The sequence below is a fragment of the Onychomys torridus genome, chromosome 16 (assembly GCF_903995425.1).
Source record: "Onychomys torridus chromosome 16, mOncTor1.1, whole genome shotgun sequence".
Lineage (NCBI taxonomy): Eukaryota > Metazoa > Chordata > Mammalia > Rodentia > Cricetidae > Onychomys > Onychomys torridus.
This window is the reverse complement of record NC_050458.1, coordinates 24527196-24544340: the sequence shown is the minus strand read 5'-3', so window position 1 is coordinate 24544340 and position 17145 is coordinate 24527196. Positions and strand designations below refer to the sequence as shown.

Below are 17145 nucleotides of genomic sequence, written 5' to 3'. Positions count from 1 at the left end.
TAAGATATAAGTTGGTACCAAGGAGCAGGGTTTATATAACCAAAATTGAAGTTATTTTTTCCAAAAGATCTACTTAAATTGTTAATACATACAAATATTAAATAAAACAAGCTAATAAAAATATCTGTCACATTTAACACAACCTACCCATACATAACTTTCCAGATATGTAAATTAGTACAAATTACAGGGACAATCTGTGAAGTTTCATAGTTCTTACACTTTCAAAAAAATGGTTGTTATTAGAAATGTATGTATATATATATATGTGTGTGTGTGTGTGCATTCTGATTACTCTCTACCCATACCTCGCTTATCTCCTTCCCATCCTTACCAATCCTCTCATCCCTACCTGTTCCTTTCCCAATTTCATAACTTTGGTGACCCATTAAGTTTAACTAAAGCCATCTGTGTAAGCACTGAATTGTAACTATCCACTGGTGCCTGGAGGGGCCACTAACTAGCACACAACTGAAGGCAATGCTTCCCTCTCCCTGATCTATCAGCAGCAAACAGTCCAACAGTGAAGGTGGGACCCCTCTGCTCCTCCTCCATCTATGCTTGACTGCTGATGAGCCCATCCTTCTACAGAAACAGTGCAGGCATCCACAATGATCTGCTATCATCTTGCCCAGGAGATGATATTTTATATTCAGCCCCTCTTCTTCAACATTCCTTGAACTTGTAGAGCATAGAGCATCCCTGTTGTTATAAATCTGGTCAAAATTCATGGCAGAAGAAAGCAGAGGCCTTAGAGAAGAGTGAATATTGTTTAGCAAACTGACAGTGTCAGGATGCTCTTAATAGTTATGCTTATACCCACAGACATGCACCGACTCCAGCCTTATAATCACAGAAGCTTCTCTTTCCAGGGAACAATGGTGCATGCCAAGATTCATGGCTGTAGAGGGTGCAGAGAATAAGTAATGGACGGTTTCAGCCCTAAACTAATATTTATACTTTTATTCTTACAAGCTATTTCAGAGAATGGTTTCTATCTAAACTTCATTAAGTCAAATGATTTAAGTTTATCTGCTGGCCAATTTTATTTTCCTAAGTTTAAAAGAGGGACTCTGTGGGTATCTCTCTTCCAAACCACACTTTGTGTCTCTTCACAGCAACAGAAATCCTAACTAAGACAATGTGTGAATTAACAAAGAAGAAAGCTAGAGCAACATCAATGACAACTTTAAAAAGGAGATGAAGTACACCAGCCCTTACCTCTCTTTTCTGCAAAGGCCATGTGTAGCTATTTTCTGACAAACTTTCCGGTTTAATTCAGAACTGAACAAAGGAATTCCAAAACACAGCTCAAGAGGAACCCAATCTGCTTCTGCTGTGGCCCCTAACAAGAACACAGACAGCTTGAAACTATATACTTACATATTCTGTATGAGCAGCAAGGTCTTCCAAACTGAGGCCCTAGCGCCCTCCCACCCTCATGGCAACCACTAGTGAGCTCAAGCAGGGATGGACTTAAACAGGGTCATCAATCTCAAAGTGGAAGAGCGTGTCTTCTGACTATGTACATATGTCTGGGGAAAAGATATACAGCTTTTCATTAAATGTTCCAGGTAATCATTTGCTCAAAAAGAGCAGAGGAGGACATTTGCAAGATGATAAAATGAACAGAGCACTTATCATACAAATCGTGAAACTGAAGTCATTATTCTCAGCTATACTTTATATTATTTCAGTCATTCTAACTAAGTGCATGAACATGTTTTTTAGAAGAACCATATAACACAACACTCCACTGTAAATAATAAAACAACATGCAAACCACTCAACAAAAGAGCTAAGTCCCAGAAAGGAACCTAAAAAAGATGCAAAAAGATTTTTAACATCTTACCAGAGTTTTGTTTTATTGCCAAATCTGTAGCTGCTTCCTCAATGACCATTTCAAATGACTCTGTACTCCCATTGACATCTGAAGCAGAAGCCAAATCAGCCTCACCTGATAATTTAAAGGATATAAAACACTATGAGGATTCTAGTACTCAGCAGAAATCATCACTAAGTCTTAGCACAAAGGGGACTTCAGGAAACAATGACAGAAAAATTAAAAATTAATTATCAAACAATAAAAACAGTAAAATTAAAAGAAGAAAAAGAACTCTGTTAAGGGCAGTCCAAGCTACAACCGCTCTTTACAGTCAGCCACACAATCTAAAGAAAGCTGTGGCCAAATGTTATACCTCCCAGATATGTCACTTACTCTCTCTCCCTTCGCCTCAAATGATTTAAAACATGGGAAACAGGACAACAGGTGTCTTTGGCTTAAGCAGTAGACATCTGACATATCTCTAGAGATAAGTTGGTGAATGTGAAAAGGATTCTATTCTATCTTATCACATGTGTAAAATCTCCCAAGGTCAAAATCAATCATGATCTAAAAACATCCAAGGTCACAAAGCAGAACCCAAGTTCGGATGTCCACTTCCATCCATCCTAAAACCATCCCCACGTCCATGGAAATACGCATTGCAGTCTGAGTAGTCTTCAAAATTTTTTTCTGAATCCCTCTATCTTTCAGCAACATGAGATCCCCTAGCCACCTTCTGGACTCACCTATTCACCAACAACTCCTTTGTTTTGGCTAAAATGAGCCATACTATTGTCTTTCCTTTTTGGTTTTTTGAGACAGTGTTTCTCTATGTAGATTTGGTACCTGTTCTGTATCTCACTCTGTAGACCAGGCTGGCCTCGAACTCACAGAGATCTGCCTGGCTCTGCCTCCTGAGTGCTGGGATTAAAAGCGTGTGCCACCTCCACCACCCGCTTTTTTCTGCTTTCTAATTCCCTTTCCAAAACAAAAACAAAAAAAAAAAGAAAGCAACCACCTTTTGACCAACTTCTTACTTTTCAAAGCTCCGTTCCAACTTGGCCTTCTCTAAGATGCATTCCCCATGGATCCTTTTCTGTCTCCCACGTGGGCTCCACGAAGGCCTCTGTCCCTCCCGGCCTTTTAACTATGCAGTGCAGACACATTCACTTCTCTTTCCTACTGAGGCTTTACTCTTTGGACTTAAAAAACTGACCTGCAGTACACTGACACTCCAAGGGAGCTAACCTGGTCCACTGGCTGACTACTAAGTGTGCTTTCTGGGAATCTCAAACTGAAAGCATCATGAAACACAGTCGACCAGTGACAGTCACTTTCAGAGTCAGGGGATCAGAGCTGGCACCATGGCACACAAAGCTCCCATGTCAGAGCAGAAACAACTGCTGAGCAAGAGCTAGTCTGCTGGGGACACACAGGACAGCCCAGAGATGGAAGGAGGAAGGCAGGCTGCACAGGAAATGCTTGTAACCTGTGCTTTCTTTAAGGTATCAAGATCCAAACGAATCCGAGAAGTAAAAAAGAGGAGGGCTGGAGAGAGAGGTTTAGTGAACCCGGGTACATATTCACAAGAAAAATGCCAGCTATCAGGATCTGACTTGGATTCGAGTCCAAGCACCTACACAGACTCACAATTGCCTCTAACTCTAATTCCACAGGAACCAACATCCTCTTCTGGCTTCCCAGGCACCCAGCTAGAGTGCACATGTACATGTGCACATAAAATAACAATAATGAGTTTTTAAAAAGAAAGAAGAGGGGAAAGAAATGACTCTTAATAGTCATTTCTAAGGTTTAATTCATGGAATGTGCAAATTAGTAAGTGTATTTTGGAAATGGTTTTACAAAACAGTGTGGGTTTTGAAGTCATCACTCCTAAAGTTAATCTGATTCAAAGCCTATGAACACAGATGCAATGGTAAAAGGCTGAGCCAGCAGCAGTTCTGTATCCCACCCAAGGTCATATTCTTATTTCTTCATGAAAACATTTCCACAGAGGTTTGCGGTTTGAATCAGAGAACCCAAAGGGTGACTAACCTCTCTCATCAGAAGCGTCACTGAGCTTCCGACTTGCAAGCTGGCTCGAAGCGTTCAGCATGGTGACATAGCCACAGAAATGCTGCAAGTCCACCTTGTTCCTCAAGAGCTGCAGTGCCCTATGGACACCCATGCTGGCGCGGCTAAACTCTAGACCAAACCAGCAACAACACGTTAACGAAGTGTTATCCTAGACACAGCACCAACAACTAATGCACATCTATTTTAAACTACTTTCATACATTAAATCAAGCTGATTTCAATGAAGAAATAGAAGAGGATTGCCCCCACACACACTTTTTAAATAAATAATTCACACAAGCTCCCACTAATCAGTTCTTGACATTTTGTAAAGTGAAAGATCCTGATGTCAGTGTCTAGCATCTTGAAAACAAACATTTTTTGTCCTTAGAATTTAGAAGAAATGGAGGACTAGAGGACAATGTCATCTGCACGTGTGCACACACACACACACACACACACACACACACGCACGCACGCACGCACGCACACACACACACACACACACGAGAACCAAGTGCACATATCACAAACTTTTGTCTTGAGTACTCTGGAAAAGAATGTAGGTTATACTCTCTAAGCATAATTGTTCCTGGTGGCTTGTCTTCTTTCCCAATCTTCAAATAAACCAACAATAAAAGGAAAGGACTAAAAGGCTCCACATACAGAACTCTTCCATCTAGAAAAACGCATGCTTACTCTCTTCATCTCTAAGGCACACCGGTACTCTTTCAGCGGTTCTAACTGGCTGTCTAACAGTTCATTGGCAGTAACTCACATAACTAAAAACTACTTTCTGCCAGCTCTTTTAACAGCAAAGGGTGAAAACACAGAATTGAAGATTTTTAAGAACTCACTTCCTGTCATTTTCCACCAATGACTGATAGGAAGAACGCTAAAGTCAAATGGATAGAATTAAAAAGGTACCTCCTTGTAGCTCTGCTTCATCAAATGGGAACGGTATATGGACAACTTCTCCTACTCCATGCAAACCATGTCCCTACAAACAGAAAGAAATGCACATGGAAAGGAATATGAGAAATCAACATTTCCAATAACTGAAGACAATAAAGAAAATTGCACTACCTCATGGCATATTCTACAATAATATTCCATCAAAATTCCTTTGATAATCCTGTAGTTTTTTTTTTTTCCCCCAGCAAGGAATCTTATCTGTTTATTAACTTCTTGGACAATATTTTTCAAACTGAACATATAAAAAGAAAAATAAAGGAGGCTGGCTGACTATTATAACAGGCAAAGCAGACAAGCCTGAGCCAAGTAAGGATTGAAGTACACATGCTCATAGCCCAGCTGTAGTTCTGAGAGAAAAGGGAAGGCAAAATCTCTAACTGGGATACAAAACTCAAACTTCTGCAAGGGAAAGATATGCTTTCAAAGATACTTGCTAATAATTCCATATACCAGAATCAACCAAAATGCTTCACAACAGAGGACTGGTTAATAAATTATGGTATGGATTTTCAGTTCAGCTGCAAAAAGGAAAGAACTCTCCATAATCTCAAGTGCATCATTAGTCAACAAAAAAAGAATCCCAGGGTCATCTAGCTTGCCTCTACAGATAGGATAGAGCTGAAGAAGCTAAACCAGATCATCTTAGTTGAGAGACAAGGATTGGCAACTAGGTAGAAGATGAAAAAGAAAGTGACATCCCCTGTGCATCTCTTAACAGCTTGCTCTCTGAACTGCGTGAATACACTACTGACTTAAAATATTTGAAACTCATTTCCTCTGTTGGGGTACTGTTTGTCCCCCCCATCTCCAAAACCAAGATGAGTTACTTCTTTCTGAGTTGTTCACTAGTGGCATCCCAAAGACCCCCAAAGATAACAAGCTACTGCCAATGATCTTGGTTACCCTCCAGAAACTGACAGTGAGATCCTACTGCTGAAGACATCACTTACTTGAATCATAGAACATCGAGAAAGCAAATGGGTACAGACCGAGAAGCTTCAGCTCTACTGGCTACCTTTCAAAGTGCAGAAAACATCCTCACCCAGATGTGAATCCTGTGAGCTACAGTAACGAGCTGCCGGGCAACATGTGCCCACTGGTGCAATAGTGTCACAAATGTTGGGGAGTAACCAACCATTTTCTCACTGGATTTAAGGCCTGCTTCATGAAATGGAATCATTGGCAGTGTTAACGTGGCCAAGAGGCCAGGAAGGTCATAGACCCTAGGAGTGAACTATTACTCTGCTAAACAATTATTAGTACTGAAACAAGTCCTAATAACTTAATGCATCTCTCAACCCTCATCAGAGAAACAACTTCTTGCAGTAGATGGCAATCAACATGGAGAGTCTCGACTGGCCAATGTGAGAGAATAAAGACTTTAGATTGCTCAGCCATAATGGGACATACGTATTACACCCCTCCCTTCAAGGTTCAGCGATCTACGTGAAAAGGGGTTGGATGACTTCGAGCAAACAGTGCTTTCCTTACACAGCAGGGCAGCTGCACACAGATGTCACAGCAGAGGTGACAGCACACAAGAGACCTAATCAAACTCAAGGAGGTAAATGGCATGAAGTCCCACCCCCGGGAAGGGCTATTGGCATTTCATAGCTGCCGAGAGAGAGAGAGAGAGAGAGAGAGAGAGAGAGAGAGAGAGAGAGAGAGAGAGAGAGAGAGAGAGAGAAAGAAGAAGAAGAAGAAGAAGAAGAAGAAGAAGAGGGGAGGGGAGGGGGGGGGGGGGGGGGGGGGGGGGGAGGGAGGGGCTTAATGGTGTGACACTGGATTCCTGACCACACTCCAGAGCAGGCCCCATAGGTGGGAGTAGGTGGGTAACACAGGGTGAACTTAGTGGGGTGGAGAGGAAGAGAGGAAGAGGGAGAGAGGATGAGGGAGAATGAATATGAAGTTGGGTGAGTAGGGAGGTGGGGTGGATCTAGGAGGAGGTGCAAGAGGAGATGAATATGCTCAAAAATATTTTATGAGATTCTCAAAGAATAAAAATATTATTTAAAAAGCTCATTCCCTCACATTACAAAATACTCATCTATCACATTCAATTAATCGTCATTTAAATTTGTTTGAAAATTTTGTCTTTAGTTCCCAGAGTTTACAGTGGTATAAGACAATAACATGAATAATTTAATTTTATGTTCACATATATCCAGCATTATTATAATTAAGAACTGAAGTAAATATTGAAGATACATACATTTTTTACCCTTAAAGGAAACCTGTTACTTAAACTCAAGAAATACTGATGTAGTTGGGTGTGGCGATGTGTTGGTTAATTTTTATTATCAATGACACAACATAAAGGGAAACCTCAAGTGAGGGATGGTCTCTAGCAGACTGGGGCATTCTCTTGACCGCTAATTGATGTAGGCAGGTCCAGCCCACTGTGGGTGGCTGGGCTGGGTAAAGAGCTTACTGAGCATAAGACAGTGAGCAAGTCAGTGCTCAGAGTTCCTCTATGGCTCCTGCTTTTGTTCTTGCTCTGATTCTCCTCAGACCGTGACCTAAGTGGAACCCAAGTAAACCCCGCCTGCCCCAAGCTGCTTCTGGTCAGTGTGTTTTATCACAGTACCAGAAAAGTAAACTAGAATAGGTGCATACACCTGGAAGCCCAGCATTTGGGAGGCACAGAAAAGAGGCTCACATCAAGTTCAAGACCAGCCTGGGCTATGTGAGACCCTGCCTCAAAATGACACACAAAGGAAGAGAGTGAAGGAAACGGAGAGGGCAGGAAAGTCTACAGAGAGGAAGGGGATATGGTCGATAGAGCCAAGAAATCACACTCAATATGCAATCACACTAAGTATGAAATAACACTAAATATGAAATCACACTCAATATGCAATCACACTAAGTATGAAATCACATTCAATATGCAATCACACTAAATATGAAATCACACTCAATATGCAATCACACTAAGTATGAAATCACACTCATTAAACAGTTCATAATGTATTTCTGACAGATGTCTCATCTATTCCACAGATATTTATGATTTCATCCAAAACTAGAAAGTTGTAAATAAAATTATAGTTTTAATTGTAGTATTTTTCAAATTCAACAAGGGAAACTTCTCCATAAAGGTGTTCTTTCTAGCAAGAGCAACTCTGTGAACAGACACTTTCCCAGCAGGTGTCATCTCCTGGCTATCCTGCAGTGGCAGTTTCTAACCAGCATGACAGGACGTAGGGGCACGTCAATGAGGAAGCACAGAGCCGAGGGTCAGAGGTGGGAAGGCACATCCCATGCGAATAAGCACTCACGTCTCACTTATGTGGTGTCAGCCTCCTACTCTGCTGTCCCATCTCCCCCTGCATCACGGACTTCCCTTCACACTGTGAGCCACAACAAACCTTTTCAGGTTGCTTTGGCCAGGTACTTCACTGCAGCAAAGAGGAAAGGAACTAATAAACCCATCTTTTCCTATTCATATTTATGATACCAAAACAACAACAAAATCCCTATGATTTGCCCTGACTTATTAACTATTATGTGTAGAATGGACTTGGCAATCACCCTCACTTTATAGAAATGGGTGGTAACGCACAAGAGTCACAAGAGGAAGCAGTGCCCGCAGCTGCCTCACCTACCACCACCACACACGACACCTCACACCTGCCTGTGTCAGACTCAGTGCAAAGCACTTTAGGACAAGTCTCATCTCAGCCAATTTCTTCAACACCCTGAGAAAGAGGGGGTTCCTATTATCTCCAGCAGACAGCTAGAGACACTGGAACTCAGAGAGGTCATTTACCTTGTCTGAGACAGCTACCAATCAGCAGTGAAACCATGACGTGAACTGGACACTCTCACTAGGTCCATGTCCAGCACATCCGACTGTTTGTCAGCTCTTATCACAGTTCCCCGGTTAACCTCTTTTTCTTAAGAATTCAGCTGCCACCTATCTGCTGAGGCTGACACTTCCGTCATCTCTCTCCTGCAGCCTGTTGTTTGAATTTCAGACTATTTCAATTGCCCGATCCATGACATATCCAAAATCCAGCACATTATGAGCCACAGACATCAGATGTCCACACTAAGCTATGCAAATGTACAGACAGTATGTTATTTAGGTTTAGGAAGAATGGGGAAAGGGGGTTAGAGGGAAAACAGAGGAACAGAATATGGTTCGTTCCTGAGCAGACAAAAATATTCTAAAGCTGAGTTGTTGACAGCTACACAAATCTGTAAAGAAACTAAAAACCACTGAACTGTATACAATTTAAACTGCTTACTTATACCACGTGAAGTACAGATCAATAAAGTTATTTAAAAAAAAAAAAAAAAAAAAAGACTTGTACAGTTAACAGTGAGGCTTCAATTAAAGTGTGGTCCAAATTCACCATCCACTTTGCTCTACTACTCCCACAAAAATGGTCCGGCAGACCCGAGTCCTTATAACTCAACTCTGAAGTAACTGTCACCTGACTACAATTCAGTTGCACGTGGATGGTGTGATATAAGTGATAAGAAACCTAAATTTACTTTGCTGCAAACGAGACAAAACATACCTGAATTAGCACTGCAGAATGTGTTAAAGCATCATTCAGCATCGTGAGCACGTTTGATGTAGGAACTACCCCGGGATCATGGCCCCAAGAGGTTATAAGTAACCGATCATAACCCTATTGGAAAGATGAATAACACATGAAATGGCACTCTAGAGAAGGGAAAAATTAATAAAGTGACCTAACATTGCCAAGCACTTTCTGTTTTCCCTTAAACAGCTCACAGTGCTTGCCCAGCATGCAGAAGGCCCTGGGTTCGATCCTGAACAGAATGGAACAAAAGGGGAGCATACCCCACACATACCTGGAATACATCTGGCAGTTTCCGAAGTCTTGTACCTTTGGACAGCAAGAGAGATGGTGGTCCTTGCCCCGTGACGTGGTAAATATACAATTTAAACCAGACAGAACTCACTTCTGGGATAGCTGGTCCAATGTGCTGGAACCATAAAATAGGTAAGATAAATAAAGCTATAATACTTATCTAAAGAGTCAAATTTCACAAAAGACCAAGTATAATCTTCTAAGTAGCAAATGCTTCATACATATTTTAATTGTTATTATCCTTATGAAGATTAATTAATCCAGTAAAATAGTTTTCTCTTCATACTGGGATTAAGAGGACACACCATATCACTGTATTATTAAGAGACTCAACTGTGGAGTGGACTGCTTTGGTCTGAGTCTAGGCTCCATCCCTACATCCCTCCAGCCATAGCAGAGTTCCTTACTCTGTGCCTCATTTGCTCCATCTATAGAAACACAGGAAAGTAGCTACCACATGAAGATGTTGGATGGTTGCTTAAAATAGTGCCTGGTAAATAAGCTCCACACTACAATAGTCATTATTATATTATTGTTATCATCATCATCATCATCATCAATCATGTTATTTTTCAAAAGAAGGATGATGTCCCCTCTATCCATTTTCCCAATGTGCAGATAGTTCATAAACAAATTTAGTACCCAAACCCCTTCCTCTCTTCTCTAACACCAAGCAATGCACATTCAAGAATCAAGGCAGGATAGACCACTGCACAGTTGTATGACCTCCACTCTCTGAAAATGTCACACGTACATCTTCCTTGCTGAGTATATAAAGACATGTATATCTCATTTATTCTTCAAAAGCAAGACCACAGTTATTCTGATGAGGTCTACAGCTGACTATGAAGCTCCAGCTTACAAAGTCCATCTCTTCTCAGCTAGCTTAGCATCACAACTCCACTTTCCTGAAAGAGCTGATATTTCCCTAATTAAATTCATCCAAGCTTTCTTTCTGGAGCATTCAAAATGTTCTCTTAAAATACCTCACATGAATAATTTTTAATCTAATGTGTCACGAGTCACTTAATGATGCACAAGCTAAATATACCAATTACGCTTCACAACTTGAATGTGACAGCAGCATCTGGCAAGAGAAAACTGACCTGTTTCCTTAATGAAACAACCACATTCCCATCTGTATCCCCCAAGTGAGTCATTACCTGAGGGGTACAGCTGCTGACTGGCCGGATTTCATTGGTAAGAGGTGCCATGGAGACAAGCAGTGTGTAATTTTTGTTTAGAACTCTACTGCAGGTTGCTGGGTCCAAACCAAGAAGACTTTCGCAACGCAAGAGATCCAGGGGAAATCCTAAGTCGTAATTAAGCACACAAGGAAAAAAGGCTTGACCGTGTGAAACAAAAACATTGAAGATAAACTGGTGACCGTGGCCTTAAGATTTACTTTTCTCCTTTTTTGAAAATAGAGTCTTTCCTCACATGATTAGTTTCCACTCCTTCTGCTTCTCCCAGTTTCTCCCCAACTCCCTTCCCATCCAGACCCATTCTAATGGGCTTCTAAGAGATAATAATAAAATACAAAAATAAAATATAATAAACCAAAAACTATCACACTGGAATTGAACAAGACAAAAAGAACAAAAAAAAAAAAGAGTCCAAGAGAAGGCACAAGAATCAGAGACCCACTCTGATTTGCACACTCGGGAATCCCATAAAAACACTAAACTGGAAGCCATAATATACACATAGAAGACCTGGTGCAGACTTACATAGGCCCCGAGCATGCTATAGCAAGACTTACTATTATTTATTTATCGATTTATTTATTTATTGGGGGGTTTTCAAGGCAGGGTTTCTCTCTGTAGCTTTGCACTTTTCCTAGAACTCGCTCTGTAGCCCAGGCTGGTGCCTGCCTCTACCTCCCAAGTGCTGAGATTAAAGGCGTGTGCCACCTCTGCCCAGCATGACTTACTATTATTTAAAGGTACAATAACTACTACAGAGTGCCATATTTCTAACAAGACCACAAAGACATTTCTAGGATTTAAAGCTGAAGTTTTTGGTCTAGAAAGACAGCTGTCTCCTAGTGGAGCTGCTTTAGACTCTTTGAGGAACAATGCTGTTCATTCCATGCCCATCCCAAGCACTCTACAGGATAATCCGAGAGCCAAAGTGTCAAGGAAAGCTGTGTCCTTCTCTCCCCCAGACTGCAATCTCTAGAGCAGTGGTTCTCAATCTGTGGGTCTCAACCTCTTTGGGGGCTGACTGACCCTTTCATGGGGCTGCCTAAGACCATCAGAAAACACAGATATTACATTGCCATTCATTAACAGGAGCAAAACTACAGTTGTGAAGTAGCAATGAAAATGATTTTATGGTTGAGGGTCACCACACCAAGAGAATCTGTATTAAAGGGTTGTAATTAGGAAGGTTGAGAACCACTGCACTCGAGAAAATTACAGCCCAGATCTGATTCTAGCACAAAGTTAAGCATTCCTCAGTTAGAAATTTGTGCCCTAAATTGCTGGTCCATAAAACAGGGGCTCAATATGCATCTTAAACAGCCACTGCCGTTAGTCCTCTGGAAAACAGAACATACTATTGCTCTCTGGGCTGGAGAGATAGCTATCCAGATAATGGACAGTACTGTAGGAAAAGAAGGCCTAGATGAGCCAATCTGGAGTCTGCCTGAGGGCCTAGCAACAGGCGCTGGCTGTCAGAGGTCCTGATCATGCCTACCCAATGAGGGGAGACCACGCAATGCCACCAGGTCAGGACACAGCCTGGGTGCTGTGAGGAGGGTATATAAGGATCTCCCCATTGCTAAAAAAAAAGCAAGTCTGCTGTTTGCCTTTTACCTGACTCCTGGGGTCTGTGCTATTGACTCTGCACTTTCTCACCCCCTCTCCCGAGGGAGGACCCAGCAACACAGTACCTGTTGCGCAAGCCTGACTACCTGAGTCTGAGCCCCAGAGCCCAAAGGGAAGACAAAACTGACTCCTGAAAAGCTAATCCCTGGCCTCCATGTGTATGATCAACACACTCAAGCCCACAATCATTGTCTGTCTGTCTGTCTGTCTGTCTCTCTCTCACACACACACACTCATATACTCACGCACACACACACTTAAACAAATCCTATTGCTTTCTAAAGGACATATTTAAGACTGAATCAGTGAGCCATTTGCCCCTCAAATACGAATGCATCTAAAGGAGAGTACAGACTACTAAGAGGACCAAGACGCCCCAGGCTTAGCTAGCACCAGGACCCTGGGCACTCACACGCCCGTCACACCCCCCCCCCCAAAAAAAAGCCAGTTCCTAGGAGACTGCCTAGTAGGTACAGAGTAAGATCAGACTACTGTTTTGTTACACCGTAGGTATTATTGGGAGGAGGGGGGAATGGAGTTATGCCACAAGGAGACAAAAACCAGTTTGAAGGTAAAATGAGAACTAAAGACAGAAATAACCGAGACAGTAATGACAACAAGTCACTGAGAGAACTGTTAAGTATGGAGGTGATGCTAGAGTAGGGAACATGACTAACTTTCAACCACTCTAGTGGAGAAAGAGTCACTGCTGATACTGAATCTCAGGGAGACAGAAGAGAAGCAGTATGCTTGCAAGGTCTTCAAGTATCCCCCATAGATTTCCTTTTAGTTGAGAAAAAAATAGCCTCATCATGAAGAAACTGGGTGGCACATTAACTGGGTGAGCAAATTAATATCATCAGCAAGAGGCAGATGAACAGCACATGGGTCCAGACTCCAAATCCTCTAGAAAAGGAGCATCACTTGGCCTGGCATTCCCTAGCCTGGATCTGTCTGTAAGAGGAGAAAGCACTGTGAAGGCTATCGACATTCGCCATCAGCCAGTGGGCTGGACACAGACATAGCAGCAGGTGCTTTAACACAACAGCTGTATTTCTAATAAGCCCTGAATACCACGGTCATGATAAACAACTTATTCCCAAATTCGGTGCTGAAAGATTATTCCTACTCTTGCTGCTTTTCAGTAGATCCTATTCTAAAGAGCCTAAGGTCTGTGATCTAGTGGAAGGACAGAGTGTACAGTTACGGGGGACAGTACCTGGTCTACACCAGGCAGAGATACAAAGGCTAGAGTGCAGGGTCAGCAGAAATGCCCTCTACCAAGTGACACTCTGGAGCAGAGGCTGCAGCCTGAAGTAAAATGACACAAGTCAGCAGGTGGCTTGGGAAAGGGAGAGGAAGGAAAAGATGCCATTACAAAAGCCAAAGAGACTGACACTGTACCGTGAGAAACTCTACAAAAGACACTACTGAGAAAGGTCCAGGAAAACTTAAGTATTTAGGGAAGATGTTGCCGAAAAGGATTGCAGGGCATGGAGCACAGCTGCAAGAGAGACCAATGGAACAGTGACCTAAGGTCTTTACAGAGTGGATATACAGGGCAGAGACCAACCAGGGAAGAAGTGGTGTAAGGAGATGAGCTACACAACATAGACTAGAGAATGCTGTACTGTAAGGTGTGAGTCGGTGTGAACTCTGAGAGCCTGGAATTGGCAAAGAAGCCTATTACAGTTTGACCAACAAACATCTTGTTCTGACTGATCAGATGGAGGCAATTCAGTCAATTACTTACAATTGGGGGAAAGAGAGAGAACTCAGGGGATCTGCTCTGGCCTCATCAGACACGAACAGGGGTGGAACACAGAAATCTCATGTAAGTTGTGTGGGAAGTAAGCCGTTTTCCAAAACACAAAGGGGTGAGGTTTCCTAACCTTCCGGAAAAGTCAACGTTATCAGTATTAACTATGAAATACACTTAATGTACTTTAGGGCAGGGAACTATAAACCTAAAGGTCACAGCGACTGGAGAGTTTTCTAAGATTTTTATAACTGTGATTGCTCATCTAGAAATGTAGTTTCCAAATCTTTCAAGAGTACTAGGCTACCAAATTACAAATAATGGATTTTATGTCTAACCTATATTGATGACACTGGAAAGGTGGGTTCTTTTTTTCAAATATACTTTTTCATGTAATATGTTCTGATTACAGTTGGCCCTCCAACTCCCTACCCACCCAAATCTATACCTTTTCTTTTTCCTCTCTTATTAGTATGCAAACAGGCATCTTAAAACAATAATAAAATAAGGTAAAAACAAACTGGAATAGGACGAAACAAACAAAAAGAAGAAAGGCACAAGAAACATACAGACATTGAGAAACACATGTTCACACACACAGAAATCCCATTCACATGCAACCCTGAGAACCATAAAAGATCTGCAAGGGAAAAAACAGAAAGCAAAAGAAGACAGCTGTCCAGACCAAGCAGTGAGATGAGGAACTCGGAAGGACGCCCCCGAGCTGAGTCTGTGCGTGTTGGCCATCTACTGAAATGCAAAGTCCAGCAGCTTCCTGAACGCACACTAAGTCCTAAGCAGATTTAAATATAATGACTGTCAGCAGTACAGGAAAAGAGAAGAAAGCCAAAGGAGGTAAGCAACCGTGACAAGGACATTCAGAGAGCGAGCTTCTAGCTATAGATCCCATCTGCTAGGTACAAAATGTCTGAAAACACACTGATGAAATGAGGAGCGTGGTCTGCTTCAAGTCTGGGGAAGATGTACACAGTGGGGGCTTCACAATCAAGTGGCTTTTCATACCATAGGTGGGCTGGTCGGACTGCGAAGTCTGAGCAACCAGATCTTTATTGTGACGCAGGAAGAGGATGGTGTTCCTCAGAGTGAGCGCGTGATCAAAGTACCTCTGTGCTTCTCCTTCTCCAGTGCTCTGAACCTAAACCAGGAGAAAACAGAACGTTTTTAAAATACCACTCTCATGCCATCCATCTACTAATAACCATGCAACACGTGTATAAAGATACTACAAAAACAAAACAAAAGAAAACCCCCAAACAACAACAAAAAAGTAATTCACAAACTTGCCCAGGAAATACTGAAACAAATCATCTTGACCCATTTTGAATTAGTTCTTGTGGCAGTTTGAATGTAATTGGCCCCCATGACTCAAAGGGAGTGGCACTATTAGGAGGTGTGGCCTTGTTGGAGAAAGTGTGGGGACGGACTTTGAGGTTTCCTATGCTCAGGACACCATCCAGTGTCTCAATCGACTGCCTGTTGTCTGCAGGATGTAGGACTCTCATCCAGAACCACCTCTTGCTGCTCCCCGCCATGATGATAATGGACTGAACTATAAGCCAGCTCCATCAATGACATGTTTCCTTTACAAGAGCAGCCATGGTCATGGTGTCTCTTCCCAGCAATAGAACCCTAACTAAGATAGTTCCTAATGTAGTACATCTGTGAAGATGATGGAGAGGACGTCATGTATAACAATTGTAACAACTGAATCAGCTGCTAAATAGCACATTTTATAAACTCTTTGTCCCCTGTATGATTCAAAGAGGAAAAGTTCTAAAGCCAGTTCTGCTTCATCCAAAAAACAAACAAAAGTAATCAAGAGATCAGAATGTAAAATACAGTGAGACAATAAAACAATAACTAGCAACACAGCTGGAAGAATAAGGAATAAAGATTGAAAACATGAAACCAATTGGTATTATTTCATATTTTTTGCAGTAATAAATGCAAAAATCCTATAGGATAGTAAAAAAAAACTATGACATAAAGAAATTATAAAATCACTACAAATTCTCTAAATAGAACATTTAATATACAAAATCACAACTAAATCACAAAATCCTACCAAAACTATTAGCCAAGGAACAGATCTGCTAACACAGCATGCAAAGAACATAGGACGGAATCAAACATCCAGTGAAAAGCAGCACCAACAAAGAGCACGTGAGACTGGGCTTGCTCCCAGCGAAAGGGGTTAGTAACAAGCGAGTACAGCTGATGTCAAGTCGCTAACAGAGACAGTAACAGCAGACATAAATAAGTTTCGCAGGGACATGTACCAGACTGAAAACCACAGGAACAAAACTTAAGTAAGAGTGCCTCAGGGGCTGGAGAGGTGGCTCAGAGGTTAAGAGCACTGACTGCTCTTCTAGGGGTCCTGAGTTCAATTCCCAGCAACCACATGGCGGCTCACAACCATCTGTAGTGAGATCTGGTGCCCTCTTCGGGCCTGCAGTCATACTTGCTGTATATATAATAAATAAATCTTAAAAAAAATTCTTTAAAAAAAAAGTGCCTCAGATCTTACCTCAGTCATACCAAATTAAAAGAATAAAAGGTTAGAAAAAAATTAAAGATATTACACATATTAAGATGTCTATACTCATTTCTCAACACATCAACTCATATTACGAGTTAGTCATTCCTCCTTACAAATCCCAGAGCTCATTCATTCCTTCACTGTGCGGAAGTCCAGTGAGCACCTCAGGATAAGATGGGGCAGTGACAGGAAGAATATTCCAGACCCATGGCAAGGGGCAGATCTGCAGAGCTGCCCCTGCACGCAACAGGAAAGCTCCAGATGTGCTG

At 41.9% G+C, this 17145-nt stretch overlaps 1 protein-coding gene across 1 annotated transcript in view; it reads right to left on the bottom strand.

The window, feature by feature from the left end:
- The window catches only part of Fam91a1 (family with sequence similarity 91 member A1), a 46488-nt gene that overhangs the window by 6434 nt on the left and 22909 nt on the right, over positions 1-17145 (bottom strand). Inside the window, exons 15-22 of the mRNA XM_036208201.1 lie at positions 15340-15472; positions 10890-11038; positions 9707-9841; positions 9406-9519; positions 4829-4901; positions 3881-4030; positions 1853-1957; positions 1222-1345 (exon numbers count right to left, since the gene is read on the bottom strand). Coding sequence (XP_036064094.1) covers positions 1222-1345; positions 1853-1957; positions 3881-4030; positions 4829-4901; positions 9406-9519; positions 9707-9841; positions 10890-11038; positions 15340-15472 — 983 coding nt within the window. The remainder of the gene's footprint in view (positions 1-1221; positions 1346-1852; positions 1958-3880; positions 4031-4828; positions 4902-9405; positions 9520-9706; positions 9842-10889; positions 11039-15339; positions 15473-17145) is intronic.